Below are 20,076 nucleotides of genomic sequence, written 5' to 3' on the forward strand. Positions count from 1 at the left end.
GCAGGTGCTGGATGGTGCTGGTGGCCTGTGACGTACAGGAGGTCAGACTAGATGATCTGGTCGTCCCTTCTGGCCCTAAACTCTATGACTCTTGCAATACTTTTATTAACCTCCAACAGCCTGCACAGTGTCCAGTGGGGCTGAAAGCCAGGAGTTTAGCTTACCTGTCTGTACTCACAATAAAGGCAATTCACAGTGTTAGTATCATGGACAGCTATCCTGGGCCAATGGGGGCAGCTGGGCCTGGCTGGAAGCTTATGGGAAGAGTCAGTTCTTAATCTGCAATGTCTCCTTTGCTGGCTCGGCATGTCTGAGCAGGATCACGCCCCAGGCACCGCTGGTTAAAGAGAAGCCCTGAGTGCTCTTTTGAAAGACGATGGCATAAATAAAATTTCCACTAGCTACAAATAGCATCTCATTACATGTAACGCAAGCCCAATATAGTCATCGTTACCTGAAGCCTTTAAATAATGAATTTCCAGAAAAAAAGAATAACCTGAGCTGGATTCCCCCAGCCAGCTGGGGCTGGAGGCTGGGCATGTCTGCTGGGAGGAGGAGCAAAACCAGATACAGGAACGGGCTGTGAGAGGAGACTATGAACTGATACATCCCCAGGTCTGGCTTCTGTCGCCATGAGAGGAGTGTCTACACTAGCCTTTTCCTTACAATCTCCTTGAACCCTCAGAGCACCCATGCAGCGCCACCAGGGGGAGCCAGGGAGCGCGCTAATGTTTGAAGCCCTGTACCATGTAACTCTGTTCGGAGCAGGTCCCGGCGACAGCTGAAGATGTTGGCACCTTGCCCTCAGTAACACCCCCAAAGGTGAAGCTGCACCAGTGTTAGCAAGGAGGGGAAATGTCAGGGTGACAAGGTCAGCGTCGAAGGCCTGGGCTTCACCTACAGCTTAGGCCAACCTAGCCACATCACTCAGAGCTGTGAACAATTTCAACCTACTCTCCACTAGTCACAGCTCAGGCAAAGAAAGAATTCTTCAGTCGATCTAGCTACAGTGGATTTACCAGAGTGACGGAGAAACCCCCTCCTTCGCTGTAGGAAGCGTCTACACTGCTGTTGTAGTGTTGCATACCCTGAGGATTGGCCTCTCCCCAACCCTTGGAGGAGGAGAACTCTGCTCCCGTGGGATGTCCAAATTTGGAAAGAAAGTGAGTTCCCTGGGCCCTAGCATGCTACAGGGGAGAAGAAAGGATGTTGAAGAGGTCGACGCCCCCCGGTGGAATTGTGTGGCTCTTACATGGATGATAAAACCCAGTATATCTATTTAAATGCAGCTTCCACCTATAGGGATCTTTTTCAAAAGACAATTCAAGCTATCCACCCACCTGCACATAGACATCTCAACTTCCCCAAAACCACAGCTTCCAATGCTGGCTTTGTTTGCTTGGCTCTATCCCTCCCAGGCAGACCATAAACTAGCTTCCAGGCTCTTTAATGTGTGGGGGTCTTTTGGACATGATTTTACAAACTAAGGTCCCAGCTGCCCTTGGCAGCGTTTACAGGAGAAGGGGTTTATCCCAACACCTCCTTTCTGGTGCTGGGTGCTGTTTGGCCCTGTATACATGAAAAATGAATGTTACTGGAAATGGGCAAATATAAATTCAGGTTTGCAACAGAAGTATAAATACCAAATGAAAATACAGTATAGGCTTGCTTTGAAATCCCACACCGGGCTACTTGAGTGAAAGTGAGACAATGAGCAAAACAGTCAAACAATTTCCTGTTTGGAGTAGATTGGCAATTCCAGCCTTGACACTCCTGAGTCCTAGACTGTCACAGGGACCAAAGTTAGAGCTGTCGCATATGGATACAATTAACTTAGGCTTGAATACAGACTGGGAGTGGATGTGTCATTACACAAAGTAAAACTATTTCCCCATGTTTATTTTTCCCACCCCCACCCCCCCAACTCCTCCTCGGACGTTCCTGTTAACGGCTGGAAATGGCCCACCTTGATTATCACTACAAAAGGTTTTCTCCCCCTCTTTCCTGCTGGTAATAGCTCATCTTAAGTGATCACTCTCCTTACAGTGTGTATGATAACACCCATTTTTTCATGTTCTGTGTGTATATAAATCTCCTCACTGTATTTTCCACTGAATGCATCCGATGAAGTGAGCTGTAGCTCACGAAAGCTTATGCTCAAATAAATGGGTTAGTCTCTAAGGTGCCACTAGTACTCCTTTTCTCTTTACAGTTAGAAAAATAACTGATGCATGTTAAATAACCCACTGGAATTCTTTCCTGAGGCTGAGCCCCTGAACCCTGCATTAGGGACAATGTCTACTGGATGCAGCGTTCTCCTCCCCCTCTGTGTGCTCGTTCATCAATGATCATTTTATCAGCACCAAGATATATGGATGCACTTTGGGGAAGCTTCATTTAAAGCATCAGCCAGGACATTTCACTTGTAGCTGGCTCAACGGTGTTCTCCAGTCTCACTTCTTTTGGAAGCGGGGGTGGTCCCTGCTTCCATGGACAGGGTTATTGGCAGCTGGAGTGAGGAGTCACTGAGGGTCTGATCTGATTAGGGTTGCCAAGTTTGGTTGGATGTATTCCTGGAGGTTTCAGCACCTGACATGATCTTTAATCACAGATTAATCTTTGATTCCTGGAGACTCCCAGACAATCCTGGATGGTTGGCAACCCTAGATTGGATGTTTATCCCCTTCCCCTGCCCTGCCTCAGGCACCACAGGGCTGTCACTAGGAGATCCAGCTGAATCATATGCATAGACAACAGGGAATTGAGGGAGCTAAAAACCAAAATCGATTTCGGGATTGCATTAGTAAATAAAGGAAACACTGTGTTTGGAACAGAAGTTTCTTTATCTCACTTTGTTAAAAATGAACAAATTTAGTCTGGTACAAAACTGCTCATTGGAGCGCTATTCAAGAGCTATTAGTATATTATTTTTTAACTCTAGCCCCAAAATACAGAAGTTATCCACACCCCTGTGCACGACCAGGGCCCACGTTTGTTGCTTTTCTGCTCCCAGCCAGGAGCTGCCGCTCTGTTAGTCACGAACTCCACCCCTAGAGGGAGAAGAGCCGCTAGCCCCAGCTCATAGAACAGGAGGACTTGTGGCACCTTAGAGACTAACCAATTTATCTGAGCATGAGCTTTCGTGAGCTACAGCTCACTTCATCGGATGCATACTGTGGAAACTGCAGAAGACTTTATATACACAGAGACCATGAAACAATACCTCTTCCCATCCCACTCTCCTGCTGGTAATAGCTTATCTAAAGTGATCATCAAGTTGGGCCATTTCCAGCACAAATCCAGGTTTTCTCACGCTCCGCCCCCCCCCCCCCCCAAACTCACTCTCCAACCTGGATTTGTGCTGGAAATGGCCCACCGTGATTATCATGCACATTGTAGGGAGAGTGGTCACTTTGGATGAGCTATTACCAGCAGGAGAGTGAGTTTGTGTGTGTGTGTGTGTGTGTGTGTGTGTGTGTGTGTGTGTTTTGTTTTGTTTTTGTTTTTGTTTTTTTTGGAAAAAGGAAAGGGGGGGGTGAGAAAACCTGTATTTGTGCTGGAAATGGCCCACCTTGATTTTCATACACATTGTAAGGAGAGTGGTCACTTTGGATAAGCTATTACCAGCAGGAGAGTGAGTTTGTGTGTGTGTGTGTGTGTGTGTGTGTGTGTTTTGTTTTGTTTTTGTTTTTTTTGGAAAAAGGAAAGGGGGGGGTGAGAAAACCTGTATTTGTGCTGGAAATGGCCCACCTTGATTTTCATGCACGTTGTAAGGAGAGTGGTCACTTTGGATAGGCTATTACCAGCAGGAGAGTGAGTTTGTGTGTGTGTGTTTTTTGAGAAAAAAAAGGGGGGGGTGAGAAAACCTGTATTTGTGCTGGAAATGGCCCACCTTGATTTTCATGCACGTTGTAAGGAGAGTGGTCACTTTGGATAGGCTATTACCAGCAGGAGAGTGAGTTTGTGTGTGTGGTTTTTGGAGGGGGGTGAGGGGGTGAGAGAACCTGAATTTGTGCAGGAAATGGCCCACCTTGATTATCATACACATTGTGAAGAGAGTGGTCACTTTGGATGGGCTATTACCAGCAGGAGAGTGAGTTTGGGGGGGGGGGGGGGGGGGGGGGGGGCGCGGAGGGTGAGAAAACCTGGATTTGTGCTGGAAATGGCCCAACTTGATGATCACTTTAGATAAGCTATTACCAGCAGGAGAGTGGGGTGGGAAGAGGTATTGTTTCATGGTCTCTGTGCATATAATGTCTTCTGCAGTTTCCACAGTATGCATCCGATGAAGTGAGCTGTAGCTCACGAAAGCTCATGCTCAAATAAATTGGTTAGTCTCTAAGGTGCCACAAGTACTCCTTTTCTTTTTGCGAATACAGACTAACACGGCTGTTACTCTGAAACCTCTCCCCAGGTCATGCTGAACTTTCCGGTGTGACAAACAGGGTGCATCTTCTCATTCTGTAATCAGCCGACAGGCCAGGAGCTGGGGAAATGGACACAGAGCCCTGCCCCACCACATCACAGCTCAGCATTATAACTAGCTATTTATTTACTTCTGGCACAGGCCACCATACACGGGGTTCTCTAAAGGCGGAAACCTTGCTCCAAGGAGCGTGCTGTCTGAAGACAGACCGGCCGATAGACAGGCCTTGGGAAGGCATATATATGGTTACGGTAGTCTCAGGTCATTCCTCCGGCTTGCCATTCCTAGCAGCAAATAGTGCAGAGGGTAGTAGTGGCCTCTCCAGTGCACACAGGGAGAACGTTCTACCCACAGGGGCAGTGTGGCAGGAAGCCCAGAGATGTCAGGGTGAGAAGCTGACACGGGCCGTGAGACAAAGATGGTTCCAAACCAGGCCTGCAGTGACTGAACACCACCACACGGCTCCCTGGTGTCTGGTGAGGAATAAAATTGGTAGGTGCAATCCAGTCCCTAGTGGCTTCCCTACCACAAAAGCACCATCACAGCTGGCACCCAGGCTGGCAGAGGGGCCTCGAGCAGAGTAAATCCAGCACCAAAGCCTCAGAATTAGTGAGTTACTCCATTTAATTTTGTTCTGATCTGTTTCTTGGTTCCAGGCGTGTTATTCAACTCCCCTTTACTGAGGTTTCTCTCTGAGGCTCCGTACCCCACTCGTCACCACAGCACTTGAACACCTGTTTCTTTGTATTATTGTCACTATTGTTGGTGTGTTTTTTTTGCAATAGCACCAAGGGGCGGGAATCAAAGTGCTAGGCACTGTACAAACCCATAGCTTAGGCAGAGGCAGCCCCTGCCCTGAAGAGCTTACAGGCTATTTTATGCTCGTTGCACAAGGTGTCTTTGTCTGCCGCTGGCTGTTGCATTTCTTGCAGCCTGTCTAGTGGTTATGTTTGTTGCCGTCACTTTGCTAAATTAACTGTAACATTTTGAACTTAACTCAGAAAATATTGTTTAAAAATGGTGGGAGACTCTGAAAGCAAATCTGTTGGGGCCAGGTTGTGTGTGCTCCTCTCTCCAGAACACTCTCTGGGCTGGCCTGAGAGTCACCGACGTGCTTGCTTGCTCGTGTTCTCAGTGACACTCGGAAATGTAGGCATCTCGAGCCTCCGCACTTCCTGGCAGGTTTTTTTTTTATCATAGACATCTGCTGTCTCTCTGAGCTGCTTGCATGTTATGCTGGAAACAGTGAGTCTCCTCCGTGCGCCGCTGAACTGATTGTTAGATCCAATTCTGGGAAACAATCCCAGGCCTCTTTCTCATAAACAGAAACTTGAAAGCGCCTGTGTTCTTTCTTTTTGCAGAGCCAGACTGGGTGATGCCAATCTGATTGGAAAGGACAGAAAAGAGAGGGAGTGCGGGGAACGCCAGGATGAAGCTAGAGCTTGCTCTGCCTGTTTTGGGGCTCCTGCTCTGTGTGGGTGAGTACAGATGGCTAGAGACCACCAGGTATCAGAAAAGTGACCCCCAAGGGCTCAGGCAAGGAGGGTATTGGCGTGTGCCGATGGACATCGCGGAGCACCAGCAACTAGGTGTTCTTACACAGCCACAAAGACTTACAGTAAAACTGAAGTTGCCATTTGCTGATGAGAAATGTACCCCCACTAGCAGTGACGTGAGGGGCAACGGAGCAAGGAATCACACCCTGCAGAATCAGAGCAGTCAAGAGAGAGGGAATTGAGGCATTTCATTCTATATTCTTTTTTAAAAGAGAAGTCAGTTGCTGAGAAGATCCTCGTTATTTATCAGCAGATTCAATAAACTCCCAAGCCCTCACCAATGGTCTGAACAGGCTGGTGAAGGGTACGGGAAGGGCAGTGCTTTGGGCAGCAGAGTGCTCTGGAATCTGGACTCCCCTCTCCTACTGCTTGCTGTTATATTAAATCGCCGTGTGCTCTTGGGCTCGTCGCTTCACTCTCTAGATCTCAGCTTCACAATGGGTAAAGCAGGGATAATAGTATCCCCTGAATATTGTCAGGGTTAACTGATTAGTGTGTGTAAAGGTAACCAGATGAAAGGCAAAGCATGTGTAAGTGTTATCACTAGATCAATATGCTCATTGGGAAATGGGCAAAAGAAATTTAAAAATAAACTCTGCAGCCACTCTGCCCGTGAGCGGCAAACGCCAGTTGCTGGCTTTGATGTGAACTGAAAGAGTTCGGGTTCTCTTTGGCCGTGATCAGTTTGTGTTACTGCACCTGTATTTATTCCCTCTGTCTAAAACAAAGTTCTGTGTGGGGATAAAGCAGCCGATCACCCTGGGGACTGTTACAGGACTGGAAATATCCCCTATGAATTAATTGGTGCTGTTTACACTGACTTGAAAAATCAGCTAAAATTAATTGTCAAGTAACCATTTTTAGTGCCATCCAAGCAGGATCGTGCGCCTGCAGTGACCAGAGAGGCACATGGAGAAACAGGATTGATCACTGGTGTATGGCCAGCTAAAATAAAGGGTGCCACACTAGTGTTCTGACACTGTGATTTGTGGTACAAAGGGAACAGTGTAGGAACCAAAGAGAGAAAGTTTCCGTTTTTGTTACAAAATCAAAGACTGGGGGGCAGCAAAGGACAGAAGGAAGGGGTGGGGGGATTAGAGCAAGTGCCCAGTCTTTTAAGTAGCTCCTTGGGTTTTGAAGGGTTTTTTAGCCTCCAACACCATTTCCTGCCTTCGTCCCCATCCCATCTTTGTCTGTGTTTCTAGGATTGGGAAGTTTGATAACATGGATTTAAAACATGAATGCTGTTGGGACGGTTTTCCAATGTCTGCATGGCACCCAGGCGTTTGGCTTTCAAAGCAGCATTATTATTGATTAGTGTTTTGTGTTTACTCCCTAGAGGCAGATTGTTACTAATAAGGGAAAGGATATTTTTAAAGAGATGAGCCAAGGAGAGAGGCAGATTTGCTAACAGCGTTTGTTGTTTTCCTTTTGCAGCTGACACCGTGGCGCAGCAGAACCGTAAGTTGATTTTACCATCAATGTTTTTAGCCAAAATAAACACCTCAAAAGCGCTGCTGCTAATATTGACCCTCCATTTCTAACCGCTCGGAGGGAATCTAAAGAATGGGGCGTCTTTAACCACTAAACGCATATGCCCATTTGCCTAAGCGCCCGTATGAGTGTGAGCATGCAAGTGTGGTCTGGGCCTGACCCAGAACCCACTGAAATCAAGGGGAATCTTTCCATTGACTCCAATGGGCCCTGAGCCAGCCCCTACCCGCGTGTCTGTCTCTCTGTGTGTCGGATCATAGAGAATGTCTTTACTTCTTCTTTTTAAAAATACAGATCCAGAAAACTTTATACCTACACACTGGGTTCCACCTGGCTCCTTTGCAGTCAGTCGGGGTGTCTTGTTATTAACAACAGTTACTGAGTTTCCCCACCTGTAACATGGGGATACTGATTCTGATCTGCGTAAAGCACTTTGAGAGCTACAGAGGAAAGAGCTAGGTATTATATTATATAATAGTGGCATTGGGGAGGCACCCAGGCCGTATTTAGGAGCAGGGTCGCAATCGGTTTGTGTTACTGCACTTGTATTTATTCCCCTTCTCTAAAACAACGTTCTGTGTGGGGATAAAGCAGCTGATCACCTTCCCCTCTAATCAGTGCCTTTGTCTGTGGGATTTCACCTCTGTAGCTTTAGTGAGAGTGAGCTCCCAGCCTCTGTAAAGCAAGTGCTGGCTAAACCCATACATGAGGACAGGGTAATCACAGATGGGAACACGGATCTTTCTTTTATTGGCTTATGCACCCTTCTTTTGTCTAGTGTCTCTGGTACGCACTGTGGGTCTGATTCTGACCCGCTCCCTAGCACTGTTTTAACGTGGCTGTAGCTTCAGGATTTCAGTGGAGTTTCTCACACTCACAAATTGCTCTACAGAGTTAAACAAAACCATTTCTAACCTAAGGCCCTGATCCTGCAGCAGGCAAACCCATGCAACCACACAGAGCCCTGCAGTTCTCATTACAAGCTCGGGGCCCAGACCCCCGGGAGCCTCTGTCTCCGCGCTGCACTGTCGCTGTGTCATTGCATGTACACCTTGCAATGAACCAGATCGTTTCTTTTCACAGCAAACAGGCACCTCATTTCCGTTTTCCACTTTGAAAAGGGCAGCCGGGGGGGACGCAGCTTTGGTTTAAAATAATGTTGCCTCGCTAATCTGCTTTAGCCACCTCCGCATTTCTAAAGCATCCCACAAGTGTGGTGCAATTCAAAACCTCTCCCCAGGGAGGGCTAAACTCCAAGGAGACGCATTTCAGTTTGGTGACTGTTATAGGACCGGAAATATCCCCTATCAGTTCATTGGTGCTGTTTACACTGACTTGAAAAATCAGCTAAAATTAATGGTTAAGTAATCATTTTTAGTGCCATCCAAGCAGGATCGTGCGCCTGCAGAGACCAGAGAGGCACATGGAGAAATAGGATTGATCACTGGTGTATGTTGGGACGGTTTTCCAATGTCTGCATGGCACCCAGGCGTTTGGCTTTCAAAGCAGCATTATTATTGATTAGTGTTTTGTGTTTACTCCCTAGAGGCAGATTGTTACTAATAAGGGAAAGGATATTTTTAAAGAGATGAGCCAAGGAGAGAGGCAGATTTGCTAACAGCGTTTGTTGTTTTCCTTTTGCAGCTGACACCGTGGCGCAGCAGAACCGTAAGTTGATTTTACCATCAATGTTTTTAGCCAAAATAAACACCTCAAAAGCGCTGCTGCTAATATTGACCCTCCATTTCTAACCGCTCGGAGGGAATCTAAAGAATGGGGCGTCTTTAACCACTAAACGCATATGCCCATTTGCCTAAGCGCCCGTATGAGTGTGAGCATGCAAGTGTGGTCTGGGCCTGACCCAGAACCCACTGAAATCAAGGGGAATCTTTCCATTGACTCCAATGGGCCCTGAGCCAGCCCCTACCCGCGTGTCTGTCTCTCTGTGTGTCGGATCATAGAGAATATCTTTACTTCTTCTTTTTAAAAATACAGATCCAGAAAACTTTATACCTACACACTGGGTTCCACCTGGCTCCTTTGCAGTCAGTCGGGGTGTCTTGTTATTAACAACAGTTACTGAGTTTCCCCACCTGTAACATGGGGATACTGATTCTGATCTGCGTAAAGCACTTTGAGAGCTACAGAGGAAAGAGCTAGGTATTATATTATATAATAGTGGCATTGGGGAGGCACCCAGGCCGTATTTAGGAGCAGGGTCGCAATCGGTTTGTGTTACTGCACCTGTATTTATTCCCCTTCTCTAAAACAACGTTCTGTGTGGGGATAAAGCAGCTGATCACCTTCCCCTCTAATCAGTGCCTTTGTCTGTGGGATTTCACCTCTGTAGCTTTAGTGAGAGTGAGCTCCCAGCCTCTGTAAAGCAAGTGCTGGCTAAACCCATACATGAGGACAGGGTAATCACAGATGGGAACACGGATCTTTCTTTTATTGGCTTATGCACCCTTCTTTTGTCTAGTGTCTCTGGTACGCACTGTGGGTCTGATTCTGACCCGCTCCCTAGCACTGTTTTAACGTGGCTGTAGCTTCAGGATTTCAGTGGAGTTTCTCACACTCACAAATTGCTCTACAGAGTTAAACAAAACCATTTCTAACCTAAGGCCCTGATCCTGCAGCAGGCAAACCCATGCAACCACGCAGAGCCCTGCAGTTCTCATTACAGGCTCGGAGCCCAGACCCCCGGGAGCCTCTGTCTCTGCGCTGCACTGTCGCTGTGTCATTGCATGTACACCTTGCAATGAACCAGATCGTTTCTTTTCACAGCAAACAGGCACCTCATTTCCGTTTTCCACTTTGAAAAGGGCAGCCGGCGGGGACGCAGCTTTGGTTTAAAATAATGTTGCCTCGCTAATCTGCTTTAGCCACCTCCGCATATAATAGTGGCATTGGGGAAGCACCCAGGTCGTATTTGGGAGCAGGACCCTCTTGGGCTGTGCTCAGCACATATGCATAGGACACCAGTCTCTGCCCTGACTAGCTCACAGTCTAAGAACAGTGTCACAGCTGACTCAGGTGGGTAGACAATGGGGTGAATTATTTCCCCTTTTTCCATTTGCATTTTTCCCCTGGGGCAGCAGTCGCACTCACTCTCTTTCCAACTTTAATTTTTCTCCATCTAATTCCAGTCCACGGGCAAACAATCTCTCCCTACCCCCATATACCTGTGCCCCGCCCACAGTCCATTTTCACTAATCAGAGCCATGCCACGCAGTGTGCATGCTTCTGAAATCTACATTCCGATTGGCCAGTGAGCTGGAAAAGGTGGTTTCTGGGATTGAGAAGGTTTACGTAAGAACGGCCATACTGGGTCAGACCAAAGATCCATCTAGCCCAGCGTCCTGTCTTCCAACAGTGGCCAATGCCAGGTGCTTCAAAGGAAATTAACAGAACAGGGCAATTATCAAGCCATCCATCCCCTGTCGCCCACTCCCAATTTCTGGCAAACAGAGGCTCAGGATACCATTCCCTCCCATCCTGGCTAATAGCCATTGATGGACCTATCCTCCATGAACTTATCTAGCTCTCTTTTTGAACCCTGTTATAGTCTTGGCCTTCACAACATCCTCTGGCAAGGAGTTCCACAGGTTGACTGTGCATTGTGTGAAAAAAATACTTCCTGTTGTTTGTTTTAAACTTGCTGCCTCTTTATTTCATTTGGTGACCCCTAGTTCTTGTGTTATGAGAAGGAGTAAATCACACTTCCTTATTTACTTTCTCCACACTAGTCATGATTTTATAGACCTCTACCATATCCTCCCTTAGTCATCTTTTTTCCAAACTGAAGAGTCCCAGTCTTATTAATCTCTCTTCATACAGAAGCTGTTCCATATCCATAATCATTTTTATTGCCCTTTTCTGAACCTTTTTCCAATTCCAATATATCTTTTTTTGAGATATGGCGACCACATCTGCACACAGTATTCAAGATGTGGGCATACCATGGATTTATATAGAGGCAACATGAGATTTTCTGTCTTATCTATCCATTTCTTAATGATTCCCAATGTTCTGTTCGCTTTTTTGACTGCCACTGCACATTGAGTGGATGTTTTCAGAGAACAATCCACAATGACTCCTAGATCTCTTTCTTGAGTGGTAACAGCTAATTTAGACCCCATCATTTTATGCATATAGTTGGGATTATGTTTTCCAGTGTGCATTTATCAGTACTTTTCATTTATCAGCCTTGAATTTCATCTGCCATTTTATTGCCCAGTCACCCAGTTTTGAGAGATCCCCTTGTCCACATGCTTGTTGACCCCCTCAAACAATTCTAGTAGATTGGTGAGGCATGGTTTCCCTTTACAAAAGCCATGTTGACTATTGCCCAACAAATTATGTTCATTTATGTGTCTGACAATTTTGTTCTTTAGTATAGTTTCAACCAGTTTGCCCAGTACTGAAGTTAAGCTTACCGGCCTGTAATTGCCAGGGTCACCTCTGGAGCCCTTTTTAAAAATTGGCATCACATTAGCTATCCTCCAGTCATTTGGTACAGAAGCTGATTTAAATGATAGGCTACAGATGAGAGTTAGTAGTCCTGCAATTTCGCCTTTGAGTTCCTTCAGATCTCTTGGGTGAATGCCATCTGGTCCTGGTGACTTATTACTGTTAATCAATTTGTTCCTCTAATACACCTCAATCTGGGACAGTTCCTCAGATTTGTCCCCTAAAAAGAATGGCTCAGGTTTAGGAATCTTCTTCACATCCTCAATCGTGAAGACCAATTAAAAGAATTAGTTTAGTTTCTCTGCGATGACCTTATCATCCCTGAGTGCTCCTTTAGCACCTCGATCATCCACTGGCCCCACGGGCTTCCTGCTCTTGATGTACTTAAAATTTTGTTTGCTATTACTTTTTGAGTCTTTGGCTACCTGTTCTTTAAATTCTTTTTTGGCCTTCCTAATTATATTTTTACACTTCATTTGCCAGAGTTTATGCTCCTTTCTATTTTCCTCAGTAGGCTTTAACTTCCACTTTTTAAAGGATGCCTTTCTGCCTCTCACTGCTTCTTTTGCTTTGTTGTTTAGCCATAGTGGCTCTTTTTTGGTTCTCTATGTTTTTTAATTTGGGGTATACATTTAAGTTGAGCCTCTCTTATGGTGTCTTTTTAAAAAGTTTCCATGCAGCTTGCAAGGATTGTACTTTTGGTGCTGTACCTTTTAATTTCTTTCAGAGTGGTAGCCATGTTAGTCTGTATCAGCAAAAAGAACAAGGAGTCCCTGTGGCACCTTAGAGGCTAACAAATTTATTTGGGCATAAGCTTTCATGGGCTAAAATCCACTTCATCAGATGCACACAGTGGAAAATACAGTAGGAAGATAGATATCTATCTATATATGCACACACACACAGAACATGAAAAAATGGGAGTTGCCATACCGACTCTAACGAGACTAATCAATTAAGGAGGGCTATTATCAGCAGGCGAAAAAAAAAACTTTTGTAGTGATAGTCAGGGTGGCCCATTTCAAACTGTTGACAAGAAGGTGTGAGTAACAGTAGGGGGGAAATTAGCATGGGGAAGTAGTCTTTAGTTTGTGCAATTTCTCTTTAACTAACCTCCTCATTTTTGTGTAGCTCCCCTTTCTGAAATTAAATGCTACAGTGTTGGGCCACTGTGGTGTTTCCCCAGCCACAGGGATGTTAAATTTAATTATATTGTAGTCACTATCACCAAGTGGTCCAGCTATATTCACCTCTTGGACCTGATCCTGTGTTCCACTTAGGACTAAATCAAAAATTGCCTCTCCCTTGTGGGTTCCAGGACTAGCTGCTCCAAGAAGCAGTCATTTAAGGTGTCAAGAAACTTTCTCTTGATCCCATTCTGAGATTATATGTACTGTGGCAAGATCGCCAATGTTAGTATGGTGGGTCCTGCGCTTTTCTTGGCAGAGGGGCTAAGATACCACCCTTTGCCCCTGCTCTTGGGCCACTGAGGTCCCAAATAGTAGCCCAGGAAGGTGGTAGAGGAGGGAAGCGGGGGAGGGATCTGGGTTGCTCCTCACTCTGAGCCTGAGCCCCAGCAGGTTCTTACTCTCTTCCCCCTTGGGTAGGAAACTTTGGTCCTTAGATGTTGGGAGATGAAGTCTCCCTCCCCTACTGGGGCAGGGTCTGCCTTACTTCAGTTTTCTGTTTTTTCCAATCTTACTGCTCTGCTCCACTCCATTCCATTCCATTCTCCTTCCTCCTAGGACTGCCTGAAGCAGGGAGTTTTATTAGGTTCCTGACAGGGCTTAATTGACTACAGGTACTCCAATTAACCTGTAGCAACCCTCACTAGTCTACAGGGAAGCACACCTTAATTAGCCTACGGCTTATATATTTCCCCTCTACCACTGCTCTCTGGTCCTTCTGTATCATAGTACCCAATCAATATGGGGATAGTTGAAATCCCCCATTATTATTTAGTTTTTTATTTTAATAGCTTCTCTAATCTTCCTGAGCATTTCAGTCACTATTACCATCCTGGTCAGGTGGTTGGTAATATATCCCTACTGCTATGTTCTTATTATTCGAGCATGGAATTACTATCCATAGAGATTCTATGGTACAGTTTGGTTATGTTCATCTATGTGTCGACAATTTTGTTCTTTACTGTAGTTTCAGCCAGTTTTCCCGGTTCTGAAGTCAGGCTTACAGGCCTGTAATTGCCAGGGTCACCTCTGGAGCCCTTTTTAAAAATTGGTGTTACATGAGCTCTCCTCCTCCAGTCATTTGGTACAGAAGCTGATTCCATCAAGGTTTATTCAGTGCTTAAAGTGGTCTGAGAAAAGATTGGGGCATCTATCCAATCCCAGACAAAATCAGAGTTCGTGCGCAAGAGAGACAACTGATTACATAATAATGGTGATCAGTTTTTAGCTCATGAAGCCATTGCTTGTGAATGCAGAGAGTGTTATACACTACAACTTCCCCCGAACTGATAACTAGGTTAGAGGTTTTACATTTAACCTAACGATCCCATTCCCAAAGTCCCTCCGAGAGACAAGGCAGTGCTCAAAGTGAGCCCTCAGTGACGCAGCTCCATTGTTAATTATATTTTTGCTGCGTCTGGGACCCCCTTGCCCTGCCCATTTTAAGCACTGGTTTTACTGAATACCTCTGTGTTTCTGTTGTTCTTTCTTCCCCTTTTGCAGCATTCACGGTGGTGATCTCTAAGACCAAGGTGACTCTCACCTGCCCCTTAGATGAAGGTGTAACATGGAAAAAAGAGGGACAGGATTTAAAAATTACAGATTCTATCTATGAGATTGAGGAGTACGAGAGTTCCAAGAACGACGGGGAGTATACATGTGGGGCCACCGGCAACCCCCTCAAACTTCACCTGAAGGCCAAAGGTAAATGGGAGAGAGCGCCCCTTCCATGCGAATAAGCAGGCACATGAGATGTCATGGGAGGCTACAGAGGCTAGCGATTAACTCTGTGACCTTATTGCCCGAAAGATTCACATGCCATAACGTACTCAGAGGCCTGATTTTCAGGGGCGCTGCTGGGACTGACTTTGACACTCAGCTGCTCTGAGGTCCAGCCGGCCCCCCATGAACACTGCAATTCCATGGGGCACTGTTCAAAAGAGTATGTGTTTGCCATGGGATGTGTGGCTCAATTACCGCTCTCTGCACTGGTGTGTGGTGTGCTTTGCCCTTGCTGTGTCCTCCATCCCAGAGGTGGCTGCATTTCAAAGGCGCTTTACACACCTAGTTTGGGAGCTGCTTTGGGATGGGAGAGGCTGTATAAATGTGAGACTATTATCTCTCCCCAAGACCAGTGACCTTTCATGGGCTTCAGAGAATCCTGAACCTTCAGGATCTTGGCAGGAGACTCCAGGTCTGGAGGCTTGGAGAGGGCACAGTTCAGTTTCCCCAGTCCCCCTTGGAAACTGAATCAATTCTCCTGCATTCTGACAAAGCCCCTTGCAGCCCATGCGCTGTCTCGGGTGTCTGGGGAGCTGCTCAGGGAACCCGAGAATCCCTGCGCTCTTTCCGGCACAGACAGAAAGGGCTGGGGGTGAGGGGAGCATGGAATGAGCTGTTACAACCCGGGGATGTTTGCACCCTGCTGCCAGGGGCCATGCAGAAAAACGAGGGGACATTTCAGTCACTGACCGCTCCATACACCCCAGAGGTGTTGGCAGAGTGAGATGTGCGTAGAGGGGAACAGAAAGGTCTCTCCCTTCTCCCTTCACTTCTCCGCTTACTGTTCTTGCTCCCCTCGTGACGTGTGTGGTCTCCATCCACGCAAAGCAAGTGGGTGAGGTCTGGGCCGGCCAAACATGGGGCATTTACCAAGCAGTGTCTCTGGGCTGGGACTTGTGACTCCCACCTCCCGCTGTCCCCCTGCTCTGCCCTTCTCCCTCTCGCTGAGCTCCTGACCTGTCCCTTCCCACCGCAGTCTGCGAGAGCTGTGAGGAGCTGGATGTCTTGACAGTGGCCGGGGTCATCATCGCAGATCTCCTCATCACCCTCGGGGTGCTGATCCTGGTCTATTACTTCAGCAAGAACCGGAAGGGGCGAGTCGGTGGCAGTGCCGGAGTTCATCCGAGAGGTAAGAGCTGGTTTGAATCTCTCCTGTGAATAAGTTGCATGAGCACCCTCAACTGGGCTGGGCCCCACAGGGGGAGATGCTGGGGTCAAGCCCACCTCAGGCTCCTCCTGCTGCTCACCACACCCCGGGCTGCCCTTCGTGTGGGGAAGGTGCAGCTGCCATTTTGTGCTGAAAGTGCCCCAGCCACAGGACCCGTTGCACAGGCTGTGGTGAAGCCGCCACGAGAGAGGCAAAGGGAGGGCAGGGCAGGCTGGAAGGGCTGGCCTGCTCTAGCCGCCTCCCCGGCGGTATCACGGCACAGCCGCCCTCAAGCATTCACACCACGACTCAGGCCCTAACCTCAGGGAGTTGGCTTAAAAACCACGAGATTTTATTTAAATGAGAAATGTGGGGGGGTTGTCTCTGCTCTCTGAGCCCATCGGTGGGGTCACATTTTTAGGCCTTTCTCTGCAACCAGGAGGGCTAGAAACTGCCTTGTTTTAAAATGGAAGCTGAGATTCTTGTGCAGTCTCTTGATTCCCGCAGTGGGGGCACTAAGACGTACACCACAAGTCACCGGCACACCCAAGAGCTGGCAGCGCTGCATTTTGCACCCCGGGCAGAGCGTCCTTTGATTCAGGGGCTGGAGGCCTGTGTCTCGGAGGACAGTCCTGCGTTCTGGGTGCGACAAAGGCCAGGTGCTCAGGGCCGAGGTGTCTCAATTGGGCCCCCAAAATCGGTGGACATTTTGTGCCCTGTTCCTGAAACACCAACGGAGCCGCGGGGATGAGTCACGCCTGCGAAGCTCTGTGTCTGCACTGAGAATCAGTAGTTTTCCACCTGAATGTTCTCCCTGCTTTGCCTTCCAGGCCAGAAGATGGTGCGCCCCCCGCCTGTGCCAAACCCGGACTATGAGGTAACGGGAACCAAAGGGTGGGGTCCTTCTCTGCTCTTGGCCTTTCCAGAACTGTTGGGATTGGGGTCACAACCTTCTTGGTGGATGATGACAGCTGAGAAATTACAGCATTGGTCCAGCTCCAGGCTTCACCTGGGTGGAGGGGAAGGCGTGACTGAGAGCAGGGCCATGTGTCTTCCTAAGGGTAGTTACTTATCCGTACGACAAGGAGTCATCAACAGAAGGATCATCACAGCATGCAGGGTACAGTGTGCATACCCAGAGCTGCACGCTCCCTGCACCCAAGTCACACCTGGTGGTAGCACTGAGGAGCCCCAGCCCTGGCACAGAGCCCAGTTGTAGAAGGTGCTGTCACTGTGCTATGTTAACGCAAGAGCCTGTTGCTCACATCTGCTCCTGTTCCCACAGCCCATCAGGAAGGGTCAGCGGGAAGTGTATGCCGGGCTGCAGTCCAGGGGCTTCTGAATCGCCCTGCAGATGGCAGGTTGGACGAGAGCAGCTAAGGGGCCCCCAGCTTCTGTCCCGTGTGATACAGATTCTCTGCAGTCCGTGCTGGGCAGCCGTGCATTCTGGGGACCAGCCCAGCAGCTGCAATGGGAGACGCTGCCACTCCTTGGACACCCTCCTTTCTGCCTTCGATTTGACCCCAGGGAACAGACGCTGACTAAAGAAACAAGAAGAAGAGGTTTTCCCCATTAAATAACCGTAGCTTTCTCCTCTTCGGGCTTCTCCTGGGACTGCTGGGCTCTCCTGATCACCCTTTCCAAACTGCTGGGGAAACCCTTTCACTCTTCAGTTTTATTTATTTCAGTCACATGCTTTGATTTTTCTCTCCAGCACCCTGCGCCATTGATCTCGTCCTGACACTCGGATGGCCTCTTTCCTGCCCAGGGCAAAGAGGGACACGGTCCAGTGTCCTGAGCACCAGCCCGGGAGCCAGGAACACCTGAGCTCTGACCCCAGCTCTGACACTGAGTCCCTCGGTGACTGTGGCTAAGTCCCTCCCTCTCAGCTTCCCCATCTGTATCACTTGGGCAGAGACTCACCCGCTTCCCAGAGATGCGTTAAGTAGTGCATGTAGACCCTCTCGGAGTACTGGGGCTTGGCTGGCTCTCTCCTGGTCCTCTGGTTTTACATTAGTTCCCATTTCCCTTCCCAGGATAGTAACGATGCTGTCACCACATTCCCTGGGGCTCGAAAGGGAGATGCAATGGTCACTATGGGCCATAAGGCGTAGAAGTGGCCGTGTGCACATCCACCATATTCCTCCTTCAGCCCCGTCCCCATCTAGCTTGTGCTTTGCAGTGTTCTTCTGGCCACCGCTAGCGTTCGGGATGTAAGTCCCTGTGCTGCGATCCTTGGGCCCAGGTGCAATCTGTCAGTCGTGCTCACCTAGGCCTGTCTCAGCAGCGACAGAGCAGTTCATTGAAAACACAGCTCTGGCTGCCCTTTCCAGTCATGCTCAGCATGCCTGTCCTTGCTGTGGGGTCACAGACAGCCCCAACACCCCTTTCCGGAGACCTGCCTAGGGGGAAACAGGGCTTGAGCCCTTTCTGGCATCTCTGGGATGGATAAAGTCGGCTTGGAAGGAGGGGATTTAATTATCAGCAGTGGACACCTGCCACCGCCTGGTTTTGCTGGAGGACCTGGTGGTTCTCTCAGGAAGGTGCCATGTATGGGGCCTAAATAGAAGGCATGTGGACCCTTCAGCACATGCCCCTTCTCCCCCCAGCCTCCTCTAAACATTGTCACAAAGCAGGTCATCTGTAGGCCCCTCAGTAGGGTGCTTAAGTGGCTGATTGAGTCTTTAACCCTTATTAGTAAATTACAGTAGCACTTGGAAGCCCCAGTCAAAATCCGGGCCCCACCGGGCTGGGTTCTGCCGAGGAGCGTTGTCCCTCCCCAGAGACGTCACTGTCTCAGGGGGATGAGACGCGTGAGAGAGGACTGGCACCGTTTTCCAGTTCCAGGGGAACTGACCTCAGGGCTCCTGACCCCCCCAGTGCCTTAACCACAGGACGTTTTCCCTCTGGAGAAGTCCTATAGAATTTAAGAGCAGCAAAACCCATAGGGCTGTGTAGAAATTAGCCCAAACCATAGAGAACTCCAGACAGAATGAGACCCTTTCCATAGGTTTTTATTTTTACTCAGCCTGTGGAATTCTATAGCAGGGACCCCCATTCCTGTTTCAGTTCTATAGCGTGGGCCAAAACCACATCTAGAAATAGGAGCATTTTCTAGTAACTGTGTGAGGACTTTCCCGGCAGGGCTGTACAAACCCCGTGTTCTGAGTGAGTCTCCTCTGGCTCACCTCGCTCCAACCCCCTTCCTTGCTGCCTCCTCCCTCTTCTGTTCCAGCTCTGGCTCTCAGGCTGCGTCCTGGCTCAATGGTGTCTGTTACCAAGATGGCGAGTTTGTCTGTATTGAGAAAGACCTGTTTGAACATTTATGATGCAAGTATTTCTAAAAGTGCATTATGCAGCCAATAAACTGGCAGAGCTCTGCCCCTGGATCTGCATGGAAGGGTGTTTCCAATTCATGCTTTAACAACACAACCGTTGCTCAGAGGCCTCTGCGCAGGAAAGACCCGGGACTGCAAAAGCTGCTGGGGTCACCACTGAGGTGCACTGGCAGCAGTGTACAAAGGCGCCCAGGGCTAGGCAGTGCGGTGAGGGGTAGACAGCAAACAGGGGAGTGAAATGGCCAGGCTAGAGGAGGGATGTCATCAGCAGAGCTGGGGGTAGGGCTGGAATAGTTGGGGGCTGCAGGTCAGGCCTGGGGCAACATGAACAAGGTTGTGGTCACTTACACTCAATTTAACAAACAATATTCAAAAGCCAGTTGAGTTAAAATGATCCAGTTTCATGAAGGTGGCAGGACAGATGTGGGGAGTGGGATTCACACTTGTGTCCTTTTCCCAAGAGCCACATGGGCGGCTGGGAGCAGACATCAGTGTCTGGCTTAGCCCAGGGCTGAGCAGAGTCAGTTTTCTATTGCTCAGAGGGGAGACATCGCTCCGGAGAGGAAGCAGCAGTAACTGGGGTGGGCTGCGGTTTAGCCCTGGTGTCTCAGCACAGCGAGGAGTGAGCACCCAGCCAGCTTCGAGCCTCGAATCAGTGTGCTTGGCCTGGAGGATG

General features: G+C 48.4%; 1 protein-coding gene across 5 annotated transcripts; it reads left to right on the forward strand.

Annotated features, from left to right (window-relative positions):
- Positions 1 to 4,931: 4,931 nt before the first annotated feature.
- On the forward strand, positions 4,932 to 19,457 carry CD3E (CD3e molecule). Of its 5 annotated transcripts, none has more exons than XM_043534186.1 (8): positions 4,945 to 5,035; positions 5,788 to 5,904; positions 7,420 to 7,443; positions 9,121 to 9,144; positions 14,637 to 14,837; positions 15,892 to 16,044; positions 16,893 to 16,939; positions 17,348 to 19,457. In XM_043534186.1, the coding sequence occupies exons 2-8, from the start codon at positions 5,856 to 5,858 to the stop codon at positions 17,402 to 17,404; spliced, it is 555 nt and encodes a 184-aa protein (XP_043390121.1). In that variant the 5' UTR covers positions 4,945 to 5,035; positions 5,788 to 5,855; the 3' UTR covers positions 17,405 to 19,457. The 5 variants fall into 5 exon arrangements, with proteins under 5 accessions (XP_043390123.1, XP_043390121.1, XP_037738352.1 ...); XM_037882424.2 differs by lacking the exon at positions 4,945 to 5,035 and adding an exon at positions 5,535 to 5,671; XM_043534188.1 differs by lacking the exon at positions 9,121 to 9,144 and having other exon boundaries at positions 4,932 to 5,035.
- Positions 19,458 to 20,076: the final 619 nt, after the last annotated feature.

The sequence above is a fragment of the Chelonia mydas genome, chromosome 22, assembly GCF_015237465.2.
Source record: "Chelonia mydas isolate rCheMyd1 chromosome 22, rCheMyd1.pri.v2, whole genome shotgun sequence".
Lineage (NCBI taxonomy): Eukaryota > Metazoa > Chordata > Testudines > Cheloniidae > Chelonia > Chelonia mydas.

Coding starts and splice junctions, on each gene's coding strand:
- CD3E (XM_043534186.1), top strand. CDS start 5,856: ATGAAGCTAGAGCTTGCTCTGCCTGTTTTGGGGCTCCTGCTCTGTGTG. Junction 9,145..14,636: donor CACCGTGGCGCAGCAGAACC/GTAAGTTGATTT, acceptor CCCCTTTTGCAG/CATTCACGGTGGTGATCTCT. Junction 16,045..16,892: donor TGCCGGAGTTCATCCGAGAG/GTAAGAGCTGGT, acceptor TTTGCCTTCCAG/GCCAGAAGATGGTGCGCCCC.